This window comes from Sinohyriopsis cumingii, unplaced genomic scaffold (assembly GCF_028554795.1).
Source record: "Sinohyriopsis cumingii isolate HCF-2022 unplaced genomic scaffold, ASM2855479v2 utg001473l, whole genome shotgun sequence".
Classification (NCBI taxonomy): domain Eukaryota; kingdom Metazoa; phylum Mollusca; class Bivalvia; order Unionida; family Unionidae; genus Sinohyriopsis; species Sinohyriopsis cumingii.
The window spans coordinates 160,500-177,273 of record NW_028316004.1 but is presented as its reverse complement, the minus strand read 5'-3'; the positions used below and the strand labels follow the sequence as shown (position 1 = coordinate 177,273).

Below are 16,774 nucleotides of genomic sequence, written 5' to 3'. Positions count from 1 at the left end.
AAAACTATTTTGGGTTAATTTAAAAACGGTAAAAGTAAATAATCCATTGATAGCTACATTCGCAACATTTTATGAGATAAGTCACGAGGTACTTAAAATATTATAATAGCTTGTATTGTGTGACTGGCGTTTGTATTGGAAAGACTGAACGACATTGATAGTTGTCACACAAACTTGTCAGGCAGAATTGATTAATTAGCGATTTGTATTACTATCATTAAAAAAGTTATAATACTTTTATAAATATGTAAAGTATACGCTTTGATTATATGTGTCATTGGGTACAGGACTTGGATTCCATAGTTTATTTTTTGTATATGGTGAAATGATTCGAACCATAGTAAGCGGCTGTGCTACACAATCCAGATGCTAGTTAGAATTTGAGTTTTGTTGTTGTTGTACCGATTGTTCTTTGGAAATATTTGCTAATTCGTAATGGACTTGGTAAGATTTATGTATTCATTATTTTTATGGTCTTTTATGTTTATGCGTAAATTTGAAAAAAAAATATTAAAAGATATTAATATATCCAATTACAAAAGCATTATTTTTCAGGTTTGAACTTGATGTTTTACCAGATTTGTAAAGTCATGAAGCTTTAGAATTTATTACACACTGCATGAACGGTTGTCATGAAGCGAAATCAATTAACACAAAGCGTGCATTAATGCGTAGTGTGTATTAACACATAGTATGTAATTGATTTCATGCTTCGTGGCTTTATGAACCCTGTTCAATTCTTATAATTACAGTAGTTACAACAAGTAACATTGAATCTCAAGAAATAAATTTTAACCTTGATTTTTTTTAAAGAAATATCGGCAAAGCGAATTCAGGCGCGTGAATTTATAAGTAGTAATTTCTTCCTAGTGGTGAACTAAAACTTTATTGCTTTTTGCGCCACTTGGTGTGATTTTAAATCAATCTAACTGCTTCTTAAAAAATTGCAAGTATTAGGATGTGTATTGCTCGATTAATTTTCATCACTTTTATTTATTTGTGGCACAGCCATGACTTCTAATGACCTAACTTTTTTTAAATAGCCGTGTCGTTTGAATATGACACATTGTCCATTATTCTAGAAATCCTTCAGCACGACGTCAGCCAGACCTAGTCCACGAAATTAAGAATTCCAGGAGAGTGACATGAGAGCGTTAATAAAAGATCTAGGATTCTTTCTTTGTAAGAATAAATGTTAAAGATAAATTCAAACTGGACATCGATCTTCAGTTTCGTGTACTAATAATTTTGAGAATGGAAATTTATATATACCCTGACTAGTTCGCTTTTCCACTCATTCTAGAGATATACTCATAATTGCTGAAATAAATTTTATGTTATTGCATTTGCATTGATTACGTTAAAACAACGACTGGTCACCATCGTTTTGTCATTGTTTTCGCTTTTGTTTTCGTTCCGCTTCTTCTTTATCATCACCGATCCGGTGGTCTAGTGGTTAGAGCGTCCGCCTCGGATGCGGGAGGTCGGGGGTTCAATCCCCGGCAGTGTAATACCAAAGACTTACAAAAATGGTACTAACAGCTCATTAAGAGGTTACGGTTAGGACTGGTCGACCTGGTGTCAGGATAACATGACTGGGTGTGACATCATGCAACGTGTCTGCAGCATGATGACCCTGTGCTAGACATCACTACAAACTGCCACACTGCATACATCGTAACGATATGACTGAAAAATTGTTAAAGCTACGTTAAAAATCCAAGTCACACACACACACACACACACACACACACACGCTTCTTCATCATCAACTGGTTATTATTATTACATGTATTATTATTATTATTATTATTATTTTAGGTTTGTCGGAAATCTGATATGCCCATGCGTCTGACAAACGACAAATTCTTCCGCGCTGAGCGGAAGAATCGATATGAGAAGATCCGCTTGGATGACAAGATAAGACATTTTGACCGGGAGACGTCTAGAATCAACTACGAGATAGACAGAGAGAAGAGGTTGCTTGTATCCACCTTCAAAAATGTGTATCAGACATCTGGGGTATGTAACTTAGGACTGCCCCCTTCGAACGAAAACGACAATGTGCACGAGAAAAGTCAATTTTTTCGTCAGGGAATTAGAATCAGCAACAAGAGACTCAAAGGCTGGCGGGAATGCGAGAAGCAATTACATAAATTTATCATGCATAGTGAAACAGAGATGTCTAAGGGAAAACGGCTTCCATTTAAATCAGTCATAGATGACACTGACAATGTCCCAGAACTAATCACTCAACCAAGTAAGACAAGACCCCATAAACTTTACAATAGAGATGATTGCGCAGAAGATGACGTCTTTGATGACGAAAGTTCTGCTTCTTCTTCGCAAGCAGTTTTATTCAGTGTGGTGAAAAATCCCCTGGAAATCGATACTGAAGCTTTTGACGTTGATAAGTGGGAAAAGGAAATGATAGAGAGCTATAAAGCACTGGTAACAAGGCCAGTGTCAGCCAGCAATACGACAGAAAGTAGAAACAAACGACCGCAATCCTCCCCAAGCGTCAGACTGCATTATGAAACGAAAGACAGTGAGTCCGACAAGATTCGTAGGCAACGTCCACATACGGCGCACGGTATTCTTAAAAATAGAGATCCATCAAGAAAGTCATCACTTTCACCCAGACCAGCCTCGTCGCAGCAAACACGTCCTAGAGTGAAACCATTTCTAATAACAAAAGACGGAGTTTACATAAAGACCGGCGGGAAATATGAGAAACTCCCCGATGTTGATAAACCCATCGAGAAACCTGTGCTAGTGAACAATTATCTCAGTGCTTTAACGAATTCTAAGTTGTATAGGCAGGTATCTCACTCAAATCTAGGCTTGGGTACCGTGCAGGAAGATATCGAGGAAGAAGATGAGAGTCACGCGAGCAATAACAACGTCACTAAGTGCGTACAGAATGACACAGCTGACAATGTTGATTCAAACAATACGTTGAACAATGTATCTGAAGTGTTCGTAAATACTGACAAGGGACAGGAACAAGAAGAATATAAGGGTAACCCAATTGCTGAAACATTTCAAAGAGAGAAAAGAGAGCTGCAAAGAAGAAGAAGCAGTCACGTCAGCTTAAGGTCGGCCTCCAACACGTGGCAGAAGTTGACGATGGCCGCTTCGGCTGTTTCTGACGTGAGTACGAGGCAAAAGACACATTCCACGCAGGACAAAGTGTCCCACCATGAAGACGACCGTCCGCACAGTCGCATGTCAAGTTCAGTGTCAAGTTTATTTGGACGCTCCTCCAGAGCAGGATCTGTGTCAGGAATGTCACGACAAAGCAGCGTTCCTGAATTTCTTCAAGCAGATATTTGGGAAATATATAAAAACCAGGAAAAACTTATCAATGAGATTACGCCAGACAAACCTCCACCAATAACGAAAATAGTTACAATTGGAACTTTAGTAAAGGCGGCCATGACGTTTTCTAAAGCGGCTCGTAAACGTGCATTGGAGACCATGGTGAAAGAAAACAACGCAGATTCTCACGAGAAAATTCGACAGGAACATATACGTCGGCTTCAGTCTAGGGCGTCAGTTTTGTCAAACATCACCAGTACATGGAAAGTAGACAACGAAGACGAATAAAATATTCTATTTATTTATCAGCAAAAAGCTCGTGCAATAATGTCTGACATACTCCTTAGAATAACGTAAAAGTGTTATGAATGGTCATAAATTTGATTGCTTGGTACGCTCTAGTTTATTTATCGTCTGTTAAACACAGCTACACGTACAAGACTGTTTAGGATGATCAGCAATCGTCGGTTTCCCGTATTAATACCATTTTCGTCGTGAAGCACCAGCTTTTGTTTCCCGTGGAACTAGCTCTCTCTCTCTTCGTATGTTCCAAAACATTTAACAACGAGATTCGATCTCGTTCAAAATCTCGAAATGTATGTAATTTTTAAATCATTGTATAGTGTTTCCATTTCAGTGTAACTTCATATGCAAATCATTAAACTGTCATGCATTTTTGTATAGTGAATTGGTTTGTTTATTTGTATATTTTTATTGACTTAACATTTAATTTATATAAAACAAACATGATATACATTTTTGCACTAATGTGCAATAATTTACATCGCAGTCAATTTATCGATATGTCATTAAAAGAGTGTTCTTAGTGTTAGCACATAAACTAATCAGATATATCGTTGATAGTCAATAAATATTCATCACTAACAAGGGTTTGTTGTACATAACACTGTCAATCAGCCTACTGTCATGGTATTCAAAAAATCACAAGTGTAATTAGCATGTATGTATAGTACATGCTGCAAAAGGAAACAAACCAAAAGGGTCGCATCTCGGCTAGCCAAAGGTCGTCGATCCACTTCATTATATATCGACCCTTGGCATTTGTAACATGCCAATTAAGTATCAGGCATGCTTAAGGTCTCATTCACAGTTTATCCGGTGAATTGTCATCCGATAATGACCTGTTGCAGACAAATGAGAATAAGTTTACACTGATGATACAAACAAAAACAAGCTAATGATTTTGTTGAAAGCATGCATGCGAGACTTTGACTGCGGCTATCAGGTTAATTCCTTATACCAATGGTGGCTTTTATACTGAACCAACACTGCCACCAACCCCCCTTTTTACATTAATGTTTGACAGCAAAGAGCTATTTTTAATAATTTCCTGTGACAAGGCAGCTAAAAGAATCAGTATGTGCCATACGTATGAATAAAGTTCACTAGTACTATAACACATTAGCATATTTTTCATCACCCCTCAACCATCTCGATTTTTAGATATTTACCTCTGTAGCAGACATACGTAAATACGTAAACCAAGTCGGCTGTTCATTTGCAACCCAACTTTCTCACTGGTTTCATGAAGAAGGTCAAATCTAAACTAGACCAGAGAAATCTGAGGTAGACTGTAAGAGAGGCAACTAATCAGGTAATAGAAAATGTATGGACCAATCTTTGTAAACTGAACCACGTCAGTTGGGAATCTTAAATAATGAAATTCTATACCCAGATTCATCCCGTCTGTTGATAAAACAATATGCATGGATAATGTATTTAAAGAACACTAAGAAAGTCACCTTTGCATCAGTTTCACATTGGACAGCACATATTATTGCTGAGCCTGCTGATATTTAGAGACATTTGTTTTGCTAGTGATTTTAACCTGCATAGAATCAAATCTAAAGCAAACAGAAAATCATGCAAAGTAAAAAAGGGGAGGAGAAATAACACAATGTAAAAAGGGACATCCATTTCACATAACTCACCAAAAACTCCAATGAAGTTTATGCAGATACCTCTGTTCCTGGAAAGCTCCACAACAATTGGTGCGGCTGACTCCCAAGGTAATCATTGACGTTGTCCTGGCTAGCAATATCACTTCGGCAGGTGTGCTTCCATACACCTTGAGGTCTACAAGAAAATAAAACTCTGAACTTCTTATATATCGGTCATTATAACTTAAATTTCTGTAAATAAGATGAAATCTATGTATTGAAACATTACATCATGAGTAGATATGTATGTAAAAGCATTAACTTAAGGCACTCATATTAAATTAGGAAAATATACTAAGTATGTACTGAAAATATTGATAAACAGAAAAAGTATGTGAAATACTTCAATTAAATTATCTTGCATGAAACTTATAAGGCTTATGTTGTTCATTAGCAGAATGGATCAGAAGCAACACCCGGTAACTGTAACAGTGTTGAGTTAACTCCCTTCTATTATGATTAAATGCTATCAAGACATGAAGGTATTAAGGAAATGATTTATGGCACAGTGAATCACATTTGACAAGACTAAAAAGTGACACCGGTTCTTAAGGTCTCACTGAACAGTTTATCTGGTGAATTTTTGTCCGACAATGACCTATTGCAGAAAAATGAGAATAATTTTATACTGAAGATACAAATAAAAACAAACTAATGGTTTTTGTTGAAAGCATGCATGTGAGATCTTGACTGCGACAATTAAGTTAATTCCTTATACAACTGGTGGCTTTTATACTGAATCAACACTGTCACCAAACCCTCTTTTTACATTAATTTTTGACAGCAAAGAGCTATTTTTAATAATTTCCTGTGACAAGGCAGCTAAAAGAATCAGTATGTGCCTTATGCATGAACAAAGTTCACTAGTACTATAACAAATTAGCATACTTTTCATCACCCCTCAGCCATCTCGATTTTTAGATTTTTACCTCTGTAGCAGACATACGTAAATACGTAAGCCAAGTCAGCTGTTCATTTGCAGCCCAAATTACGCATTTGATCTCCAGTGCTAGTCTAACTGTGACAGGCTGTTACCAGACAAGCCAACCCATTTTCAAGCCTAACTCAAAGTAAATCTAAACCACATTACAGATTTAGCTTAATATGTGAATTTATAAATGCTTATCATAATTAGGTTCATGCTTTCTACCTTAAAAATTAGGGAGGTGTCAAAATACGAAACTATTCAGTGAGACCTCAGTATCTGCTTGGATGCAGCTCAAGAAAAATTAGTCCAGTTAGATTGAATGTTACATATATCCAAGTAATCATACTGAAAACCTAACTGGTCAAATAACAATATCTCTGATTGGTCAGTTGATTGTGATTGTTATAGACAGTAAGTGTTCATTCACAAAAGCGTACGTATTCACCACACCGTCTTGCACAGCTTCATATACCAAAGAGCTGATTTGGAACGAAGTGGTTGGACGACTCTTGGCTACCAAATATGGTTGAACCAAAAAAACATTTCTGATTTCATCCAGTGATTGATTGGAATGAATCTTGATTAAACAGAGCTTATTCTGAACTTTTTTTTATTTTAAAAAAATCCCTTTTAGGGTGATTTAGTCTGTACTTGAAGCGACTTTAGTTTTAGACAGTAACGTTTGTTCGTGATTTACACGCAGCATAAGTTCTAGATGCTTTGATTCCCGGCACGTTCATTTGAGGAAAAAGGGCGAATTGTGTCAGTTAAGAAAACGAAGCTGCTTTTATAAGTAGGAAAATATAATCATCAAATTTATTATTATAAAAGATTAAACAACCAACCAAACGACCGACCAAATAACTGCACACCTTGCCTTGGACAAACTCTGTCAATTGCAAGACCCTACGTTCTGACTATTTTAATTGTATTTCGCAAATTTCATATTATAACGTACGTTTTACTTGTCGATTTCGACCGACTTTTGTAACTTGTGAACGACGCTGTGAAAACTGAAAGGAGCAATCAGTGATGTTACTCGGACACTGCTTATTGCATATTAATAAAACTGATAGTATATATATTGTGCACCAGAACCTATTAGGCAACTGAAATACTACACATAAATATTTATTGAATTAAAACAATCAGACCCATTCTGGAACTTAACAAGCTCGATGTACGAAAAGCTGTATGAAAAAGCAATGCAAAGTGGCACAAGGGAAATAACTTCAGGTGCATGATCGTAAAATGGTCGCACGAGTTGTATTTTCTATACCTTTCAAACCCCATCATAAAAGCAACCATTTTCATGTTGGCATTATTATATCAAAGTGTTATATTCTGGCACAGAATCATGTGAAAGGCTATTACAAATGTAGTTTACAAGTAGTTTGATATGGCGTAGAAATAAGTGTGGACTGTTTAGCCGAGACATTCATAAGCCATATCGAACAAGTTCTTTCCTTAGATTCAGAACAAAAGAGGAACGCATTTTTTAAAAATATTACATATCCCCGTTTTTCGGTTTGTAAATATTGTTAGCTTTACAGAATAAATGAAATCCCAAACTAATTGGGATTTGTGAAAGTTCGATGGAATGCGTCAAAAAGTATCGACGCGTAGACGCCATAGAAGACACCAAAGTAGTTCCAGTCTAGCTGTATGGTACGACATACATACATACATACATACATACATACATACATACATACTCGGTGGATATTGGATTTGGGGTTAGTGAGTGCGTACATATTTAAGATAAGCATGGTTTGCTATTTTTTCTTTCACCTCTACAACCATTCTGCACCGAGTCTCAGTGATTATTATCATTATTATTATTATTATTATTCATTTTCTACGAAGATAATTATGTGAACATTTATCACTGCTCCATATTGATTTTAATAGGTCAATACACTATTTGTCAAAGTAATGGTTAATAAGTCTCCTAAATGTGTCAGCAATAACGGCTGAGTCACTTATACCTTAAGAAGAATGATAATGAGTATGACTTTTTTGCACGGTACTGTAAATTGGGGGGGGGGGGGGATACTATTTTGTGATTTCACCCAGACAACGGATTCAGCAGCAGCGGTCTTGTATGAAGCTTTCTTGCATTCGTCTCAACTACTGCATCCACGTAAATGGCTATGTCTTTGTGAACGTATGAGCGCGTTAAAACGGTCTTCTCCAATTGTACTTCGTACGTTGTTTTTCATGTACTCCATGGAACACTTGAGTCGTTCAACGCTATTGGATGTTGGGGGCCGAGTAGGTTTAAAGCGCTAACCGTTCCAGATCACCGACATCTCAGATCTGTATGCGTGGGTTCGAGTCTCGGGATCGGTTAATGTAGGTACGTGAGAAAGCTTGCCGGTAGCTTTTCGTGGGTCGGTAGTTCTTCCCGGAGGTTTTCTCTACTTCCTCCTTCTCTAGGATTACTGGCCGCCATGTATTGCCTATCTTGTGCTAATAAATGGCGTTAAATCTCATAGCAATAATTACTGGATGTTACTACTGTTATCAAGAAGCAGATGAAGTATTTTGTACACATTAGGATACGTCAATCTTCAAGTTTTACCGTTAGACAATGTAGATTGGATATTTGATGGCTTGTCAACTAGGCCGTTCCATAATTGTTTCCATAAACTCCAGCTCTTGTCGGAATGTTGTTGGCGAAGTGAAGTCTTCCCAGTAGTATCAAGAATGGCGTCTACGCTGAGCACACTAAGCAAGATTGTCGCTTTTAGCTATTTAAACATTTAAAATAGTTAATTGTTGACTTGGTGTCATATTGTGCTTGACAATATTAATTATTAGTCATTAATATAACATGTGAATACTTATGTTTTTCTTCAAATATGCGTAACAGATGCATTGTAACATATCTTATCGCAGACGAAAAAATAACAACTGGCCTTTTCACGTAAAGCTCAGTAAACTTGGCAAAACTATGATTATTTTAGATAAGCCATTGTGGTTTATATAAAAGATAATTCAAGACATCTAAGGTTCAGTATTTTAGTTACCTTGCCAATCATTCGGCAGGCAACGAACGATACTAGAAATGCCATGCTGTTTGTACAGTGCGCGTGCCAGTACAATGTTTACGTAACAAGAAGAGTTTAGGTTGTGGCACTGACACTAAACTCATACCGAGATCTAAACTCCGTCAAAACACCTTTTGTACACGTTTATATAAAAAATCCAGTAACAAAGCATGTATGTATGTACGTATGTATGCATGTATGTATGTATGTATATGTATGTATGCATGCATGTATGTATGTATGTGTGCGTGCGTGCGTGTGTGTGTGTGTGTGCTACAGATGCATGTTACAGGTTTATTCCATGGACACACAAACGCCAAATAAAGGTCCTAAAACTAAACTTACAGCGACAATCCAGTGTTGCTTGCAGGACCATGTCCAGTTGCTTAAGTGCCTCTGTAACGACTCTGCAGTTATTTTAAAAAGTGCTATAGATCAGATAAGGTACTGACTCTGATTTGGATTTTAACATAGCTTTAACAATTTTTCAGTCATATCGCTACGATGTCTGCAGTGTGGCAGTTTATAGTGATGTCTAGCACTGGGGCATCATGCCGCAGACATGTAGCATGATGTCCCACCCAGTCACATTATCCTGACACCAGGCCGACCAGTCCTAACACTAACCTCTTAATGCTGAACGCCAAGCGAGGCAGCTGTTAGTACCATTTTTGTAAGTCTTTGGTATGACTCGGCCGGGGATCGAACCCACGACCTCCCGCATCCGAGGCGGACGCTCTAACCACTAGGCCACCAGAGCGGTCAGATAATGTACTGTAATTAGTTGAACACGTGTGCTTTGTACATCAGCATTAAGCAAATGCAAGATACACAGTAGAAATGTGCTTGATGAGTGTTGACAGTATCTGGTATTGAATGTACGTCGTGTTGAAGTAGATGTTCTGGATAACTGTCACTATACATAGAACATGAAATGCATTGAGAAGAGGTTAACTGTCACAACAAATTGAACTCGAAATGCACTGAAAAGAAACATTATACGATTACATTATACGATTACATATCCTTTCTAAGGAGGAAACATGACGTTTTCGACAAAGATTTTGACATGGTTAGCCGGGCTCCAGTGGCCTAGTCGTTGGAGCGTCCGCCTTGGATGCGGCAGATCGCGGGTTCGAATCTCTACTGAGTCATACCAAAGACTTTTAAAATGGTATTAAAAGCAGCCTCGCTTGGCGCCCAGCAATAAGAGGCCAGTGTTAGGACTGGTCGGCCTGGTGTCAGAATAATGTGACTGGGTCGGACATGATGCTACATGTCTGCGGTATGATGTCCCAGTGCTAGACATCACTATAAACTGCCACACAGCAGACATTGTAGCAACACGACTGAAAAATTGCTAACGCCACGTTAAAAATCCAACACACACACACACACACACATACACACACGTTAGCTGGTTAAGTTTACCAAGACAACACTGTATGTTGCATAACGCCTCTGCTGTTACTTAAAACGTGCGAAACGCGTAGCTTCACTAATATAAATCCAGTAAACGAGACAAGTTGAGCCGGCACAAGGGTTTTTGGTGTCCTAGGCGAACTACAACTTTGACGCCCGCCCCCAACGCTATCCCCACTCCGAGAAAAAATGTGTACTTCTGTCTAATTTGGCGCATCTTAAGGCCTGCAGCCCTACTCTAACTCGACAGCCCCCAATCTTGGTGACCCTATCTTCTCATCTGATCTCACGTTCCCATTATCTTCTTGATTAGCTTGGGTCTAGGGAACAGTGACCACCGTAATCTTCATAATAACTTTGGGTCTGTGGCACATTCTCTGCCCACCCGAAAAAACCCAAGCAAACAAACAAAAAGAACAGTATCAAATGACTGTCTTCAGTCACTAAACATATAACGGGCCTCATGCTGTATCTATTTTTATACAAATTTCAATATGAACTTTTGGCAGTAGACCGTATTATAACAGTATGCAAATCAATAATGTTTAAAAGATCAGTCAAATCAGTAACATAAAATATTCCGTCAGTATTAAAATATTCAATCATTTACATTATGTGTGTTTACATGTACAATGTTGTTAAGTAAAATCAATCAACCACACACCATGTACACATTGATGACGCTGCTGTTTGCAATACAAGCAGTATACTATATATAGTTCACCTTGCAAGAACACAGTTTACCAGGGATCAGTTACACGTAATGACTCATCAGAAGTCGGTCTGGGAGATTCCGTAGTCTGATAAATTATCCCTGGTATATTTGAATGACATATTTACACATGTCAGTGCTTGGAAACATTGTCTGACATTTCATAATTTCGTTCATTTACCTAAGAGTAGAGTGGCCCACGAATAGCAAAAAGAATACACAAGCAATATTAAAGCCCATAAATAGGTAATTATAGAAACTAATGATAACACACACACACACACACACACACATATGTATGTATGTATGTATGTATGTATGTATGTATGTATGTATGTATGTATGTAATCGTGTGCTCGTATATCTTCTGATTTAATTTTAATTCCATTAGTACCTAGGTTAAATCCACTAGGTTTAATCCACTATAACCAATGTTTCCTTCTGTTAGCACTACATCATGGGAGGTGGGTTGGGCTTGTTTCGGACTTTGCAACTTGTTATGTTGGGGGGTGGGGACATGCAAATTATTCAGACGGCTGATTTTGATGCTTGCTACTGAAATGTTTACGATATACAAGCAAACTTAAGTCATATAAAGACATATGTGGTCTTTATGGGCGCGCTCTACATATATTAGGTTCTTCTGAGAGAGTAATAATTGTTTACATTTGCATCATGCACAGTTGAGAGAATGTTGGCACACCTCTATGTTACTTTCATGTAATGTGGCTCACATGTTTTTGGATATTGTACTTGTGGAAATTGTACATGATCTAAGCACTGAACTAACGAAAATGGCCGCTCCAATATGCTCGAAATATCAACCTGAATTGTTGTATGAAAAGTAACTAAATATTATCGGCTCTTCTTTTACAAGTTACGTTTGAAGTCTAGGAAGTGAAAATTACCGGGCTGAGCTATCAGTTTTTTTTTATATATGAAAAAGTATTTCCAGTGGTTCTTAACCCATTGTTCGCGCCAGTTTTCGCGCCCGAAAACTGGGTCACCATGCTGTTTTAAGTGGGTAGCCGTGACCAATATGAATAATTTTCAATTTTCTACGCAGGTGGGGGATTTTTTTAGCAATTGATATGTGGCGAGGATAACAATACATACGTAATATGGGTCCCCTTCCAAAAAGGTTAAAAAAAACAACCTGCTACTCTATTACCCAAATTACGTCCATCAAAAATACACCAAAATAATGTGATTTAAAAGTTCTTTTTTCAATGCCTGATATACTAGGTCTTCTTTAAATAGATACGACAATCAGTGAAGAAAACGTGACAAATGTTTTATTTTCAAAGATGTAACCATTTACAAAATGCGAAACTGTAGAGCGCAATTTAAGTTGAGATGAACCTTCTATGGGTCTACACAGGCCGTGTGTGACCTTTGTAGTAAGGTTTTACCGGACAAAATACCGTTTTTCTAGACTCACACCTTTGACATTCGTTTACAAAGTGTCAATTACTTCCATAATTGCACACTCTTCTGGCTCTTCTTGCGTATCCTCAACCTCAACCTCACTGTCATATTGATTTGTACTGTCACTTGGTGCTTCTGGAAACAATGTACGCTGGCTGGTGGGTGACATACGTGTCACCAAACAATTTGATTCGATTTGCGATTACAATTTGTTTTGTGTGTTTATTATCACTACTCCGAGTTCATCATCATTTGGTACAGAGGCGTGGCTTACTGAATTCAGGGCAATTTGGTCCCTTGAAAGGTTCTGGATTTTTTTATACATATTTTGTTGACTCGAGTGAATTTTTATTTTTTTTTATTTTTTATTTTTAAATTTTGTTAGGAGATTTGTCTTGTAATCGTCTGTCTATGAATATGTCTGTGTCGGCTCTGATAATGCCACATTGATAAGTAGACCAGCCAGTGTCGGATTAACATTGATAAGTAGACCAGCCAGAGTCAGATTACCGATTAAGCACACTAAGGTCACTAAGCACAGGATTAGGGCATAAATTCATCAGGGACACCAGAAGAAAAAAAATAGTATTATTTCTTGATGATAAAACTGAATGAATTAGATATGATGATTTCGATTTGCGTGTACGAGTATTTTGATTTGGAATGATAGTAACACTGGTATTTTCTCACCGTTTTAGCCGTTAATATTGTTTATTTTTTGTTGCTGTTGTGAGTTTCACACTTTGTAGGAAAGTGGAGGGGGTAGGTACCAGAATATTTTCAGCGCTTTGAGCCCTGAAAGACCTTAATCCGGCACTGACACAAGAGTCCGACCATTCGTCATGATGAAACGTGTTGTGTTGAATGCTGATTGCTATTGTTTATAGTCCAACAAAACATATGGAAAGAACTAGTTCCATTCTCTCTGGTAGTCTGCAATAAACAAAGTATATTGTTTAGTGTGGCATTAACTCACTCAGCGAGGCCATGTATTCAGAGTGATAAGGTGTTGGTAAACTGCATGTTGGTATTTACTAATGTACATATGTCAGCCAGTAGTATACCAGTACATTTTTCACACGGTATGATAGAATGTATCAGCTGACCCAATGTTTACACACGAAATATTCAACGGAATGTCCTGAGGTTGTTTTTTGAATCAGCATTCCTCATATCAAATGCTTCTGTATACTTCTTCAGATAGTCTGTAAAAACAATATGTATATTGCCCTGATCACTCAGTATTCATGAGCATAAAACTACCACGGAGTAAGGACGCTTCCCCTTGGATGTTTTCTTGCTGGAACATTCTACACCGGATTTGACCCAAAAGTCTATGTCAGTAAACATTCCAACACAGCAGAACCTATCTTGCACCGTCTGGTATGTTTTATTTAATCCAAGGAGTCTAGAATTCACGTCAGCTTGAAACTGATGCACTACTTTGCAATTGATGAGCGCGGTATCATTGTTTTCTTACGCGTGTCCGCCTTCTGTTTGACTTTGGTGACCATATATATATATATATATATATATATATATATATATATATATATATATATATATATATATATATATATATATATATATATATATATATATATATATATATATATATAACACCATTCGTCTGTTCATAATCAGGAGCCAGGGTATAAGGGTGCAAATATTTTTCCATCTATAAACAGCACATTAATTTGGGCCAGAGAACAATTAATTAGATTTATGGGGACAGGTGCTTATTAAATCGCTATACTGCAATGATTTCTAATGTCTGTGTCGGGAGAGGAAGTGATTCTTAATTAACCTTCGTTTATTAGCAGCGATACAGACTGTTAGGAAAAGGTTAACTTCAGTCTTTATATAGAAATGTCAGAAGTTGAAATTATCCAGGATCATTTATTTGGAAATCTAGAAGTCAGACTGACCGCAATTTTGGCGCCTAGTTATAAAAAGCGGTAGATATATTTAATCCTGATTGGTTACGCTAAAAAGGGGCGTGTTTCTCACACGTAATTTCCTAACTTTAAAATCGTCCTCATCGAAAAATCTAGACAGTCTCCATTTTTCCTGCAAAAGTGCAATTATAGGAGACTCTGAGATTGAATTTGGAAGAAATTCTCTCGTAAAACATTTGGTTGATATGAGTTACGAGAATCCGTTTGAATTCACCGATCTTAGATGATTTCATGCATGATGACGACTTGAATATGTGTATTCGCTAAAAATAATGTAGTTAAGTCATATAATGAATTTCATTCATTCATTTCTGTAATTGACCGCTTCGGTGGCCTAGTGGCTAAAGCGTCCGCCTTTGATGCTGGAGGTGGTGGGTTCGATCCCCGACCGAATGATACTAAAGACTTATACAAATGGTACAAACAGCTGCCTCGCTTGGCGCTCAGCATGAAGAGATTAGTGTTAGGACTGGTCGGCCTTGTGTCAGGATAATGTGACTGGGTGGGACATCATGCTACATGTCTGCAGCATGATGCCCCGGTGCTAGAAATCACTATAAACTGCCACTATGCAGACATCGTAGCGATATGACTGAATTTTGTTTAAAGCTACGTTAAAAATCCAAATCACACACACACACACACACACACACACACACACACACACACACACACACACATTTGTGTAATTGAGACGCGAACGGAACTGTTATGTCTTGTGAGATGTAAATAGCCATTAGGAAGTACATGAATCTTATGAAACTAGGTTTGTTTATGGTCTGCCACATTGAGTTTAACCAGGTAGTCTTTGGTATCTGTTTGAACTCCGATAGGAAGATATATGACATAACGAAATGGGAGTAATGATCTATTCCCAGTAGGACAACTGACAGAAGAATTATGTTTCTTCTCTGTTTATTTTGAAAGGGAAATAGCTCTACTGAAGTATCCACTGACGCATCCACTAAAGTACCTAATGACGTATCGACGTACCTACTGATCCAAGTATCTACGTACTTATGTATCCACCTACCCACACAAAGTCTGAGGGCCGAAAAGAGGCGAGCCAGTAGGGACGTTGAAAAAGGGAAAAAGTGAAAGGGCCTAGGGGAACCACCATAGTGAATTTGGAATGGACTGGAATAAGCAGGTTATGAAGTTGTACAAGACAAAGACTTCGATCGTTCACTTGATTATATGATGAACCAATTCTATCATATAAAACAGATCGGCTATTTCTATAAATATATTTGTGTTTGAAATTCATGAAAGATTTATTTAAAAAAGAAGTGTATCTTCCTAATGTAATGTATTATCACAGTTGTTTCTGTAATTGATTACATTTTTGTATTTTTTTCCTGTACGGGGGCTCGTGTCATTCTGTTCTATATATCTGCTCAGATCTTTGTTTATTCCACCTATAAGTTTCACACTTTATATTAATATTTACTCGATCCGGGCAATAACACCAAGGGCGAGTATCTCCTAGATAACGATAACCGAATAAAGCGGACACATTGTAAGAAGGTACAATCCACCATCATAATCAGTGGCATCAGTCATGGCTCCAGACGATGTTTTTGCAGAATTTTCACGCGTTTTTGGCAGCTCTTTTCCTCTCTCAAAGGAACCCGGTTTAGTTAAAGGCTACGCTTGGTTATACTTCTCCAGACAGTATTTCGATGTGTCCTACCCGGTTGCAAAAGTTGCATATTGTTGTTCTCATATTTCTCGGCGAGGAGGTGTCACGACTACTCTATTGAAGCTTATTGTGTAGCCCCTTCCTCGACTTCGAAATAGAAGACTAGTTTTCAGAGAAACAGCTCCACGTTCTAAAAATCGACTTAATCAGTTAATGTTTGAATCTTGTAATCACTCCGAGTGTCATGGTTCAAGATTTGTACCGAGAGTGATTTTCTTTATATTATCCATGTTTTGCTATTATAAATGCCTGAATCAAAGACGTAGTATAGCTTATCGTAAAAAATCGT

At 37.5% G+C, this 16,774-nt stretch overlaps 2 protein-coding genes across 3 annotated transcripts in view; both read left to right on the top strand.

Moving 5' to 3' along the window:
- The window catches only part of LOC149772459 (uncharacterized), a 61,173-nt gene extending 57,169 nt beyond the window's left edge, over positions 1-4,004 (top strand). For both annotated transcript variants that reach the window (XM_089947788.1, XM_089947787.1), the window contains one exon: positions 1,822-4,004. In XM_089947788.1, the coding sequence (XP_089803914.1) occupies positions 1,840-3,609 (1,770 nt within the window). In that variant the 5' untranslated portion in view covers positions 1,822-1,839 and the 3' untranslated portion in view covers positions 3,610-4,004. The remainder of the gene's footprint in view (positions 1-1,821) is intronic.
- Positions 4,005-15,735: 11,731 nt separating this feature from the next.
- Positions 15,736-16,774, top strand: part of LOC149772458 (43 kDa receptor-associated protein of the synapse-like) — a 30,581-nt gene continuing 29,542 nt past the window's right edge. The window contains exon 1 of the mRNA XM_089947790.1: positions 15,736-15,933. Within this exon, the coding sequence (XP_089803916.1) occupies positions 15,916-15,933 (18 nt within the window). The 5' untranslated portion in view covers positions 15,736-15,915. The remainder of the gene's footprint in view (positions 15,934-16,774) is intronic.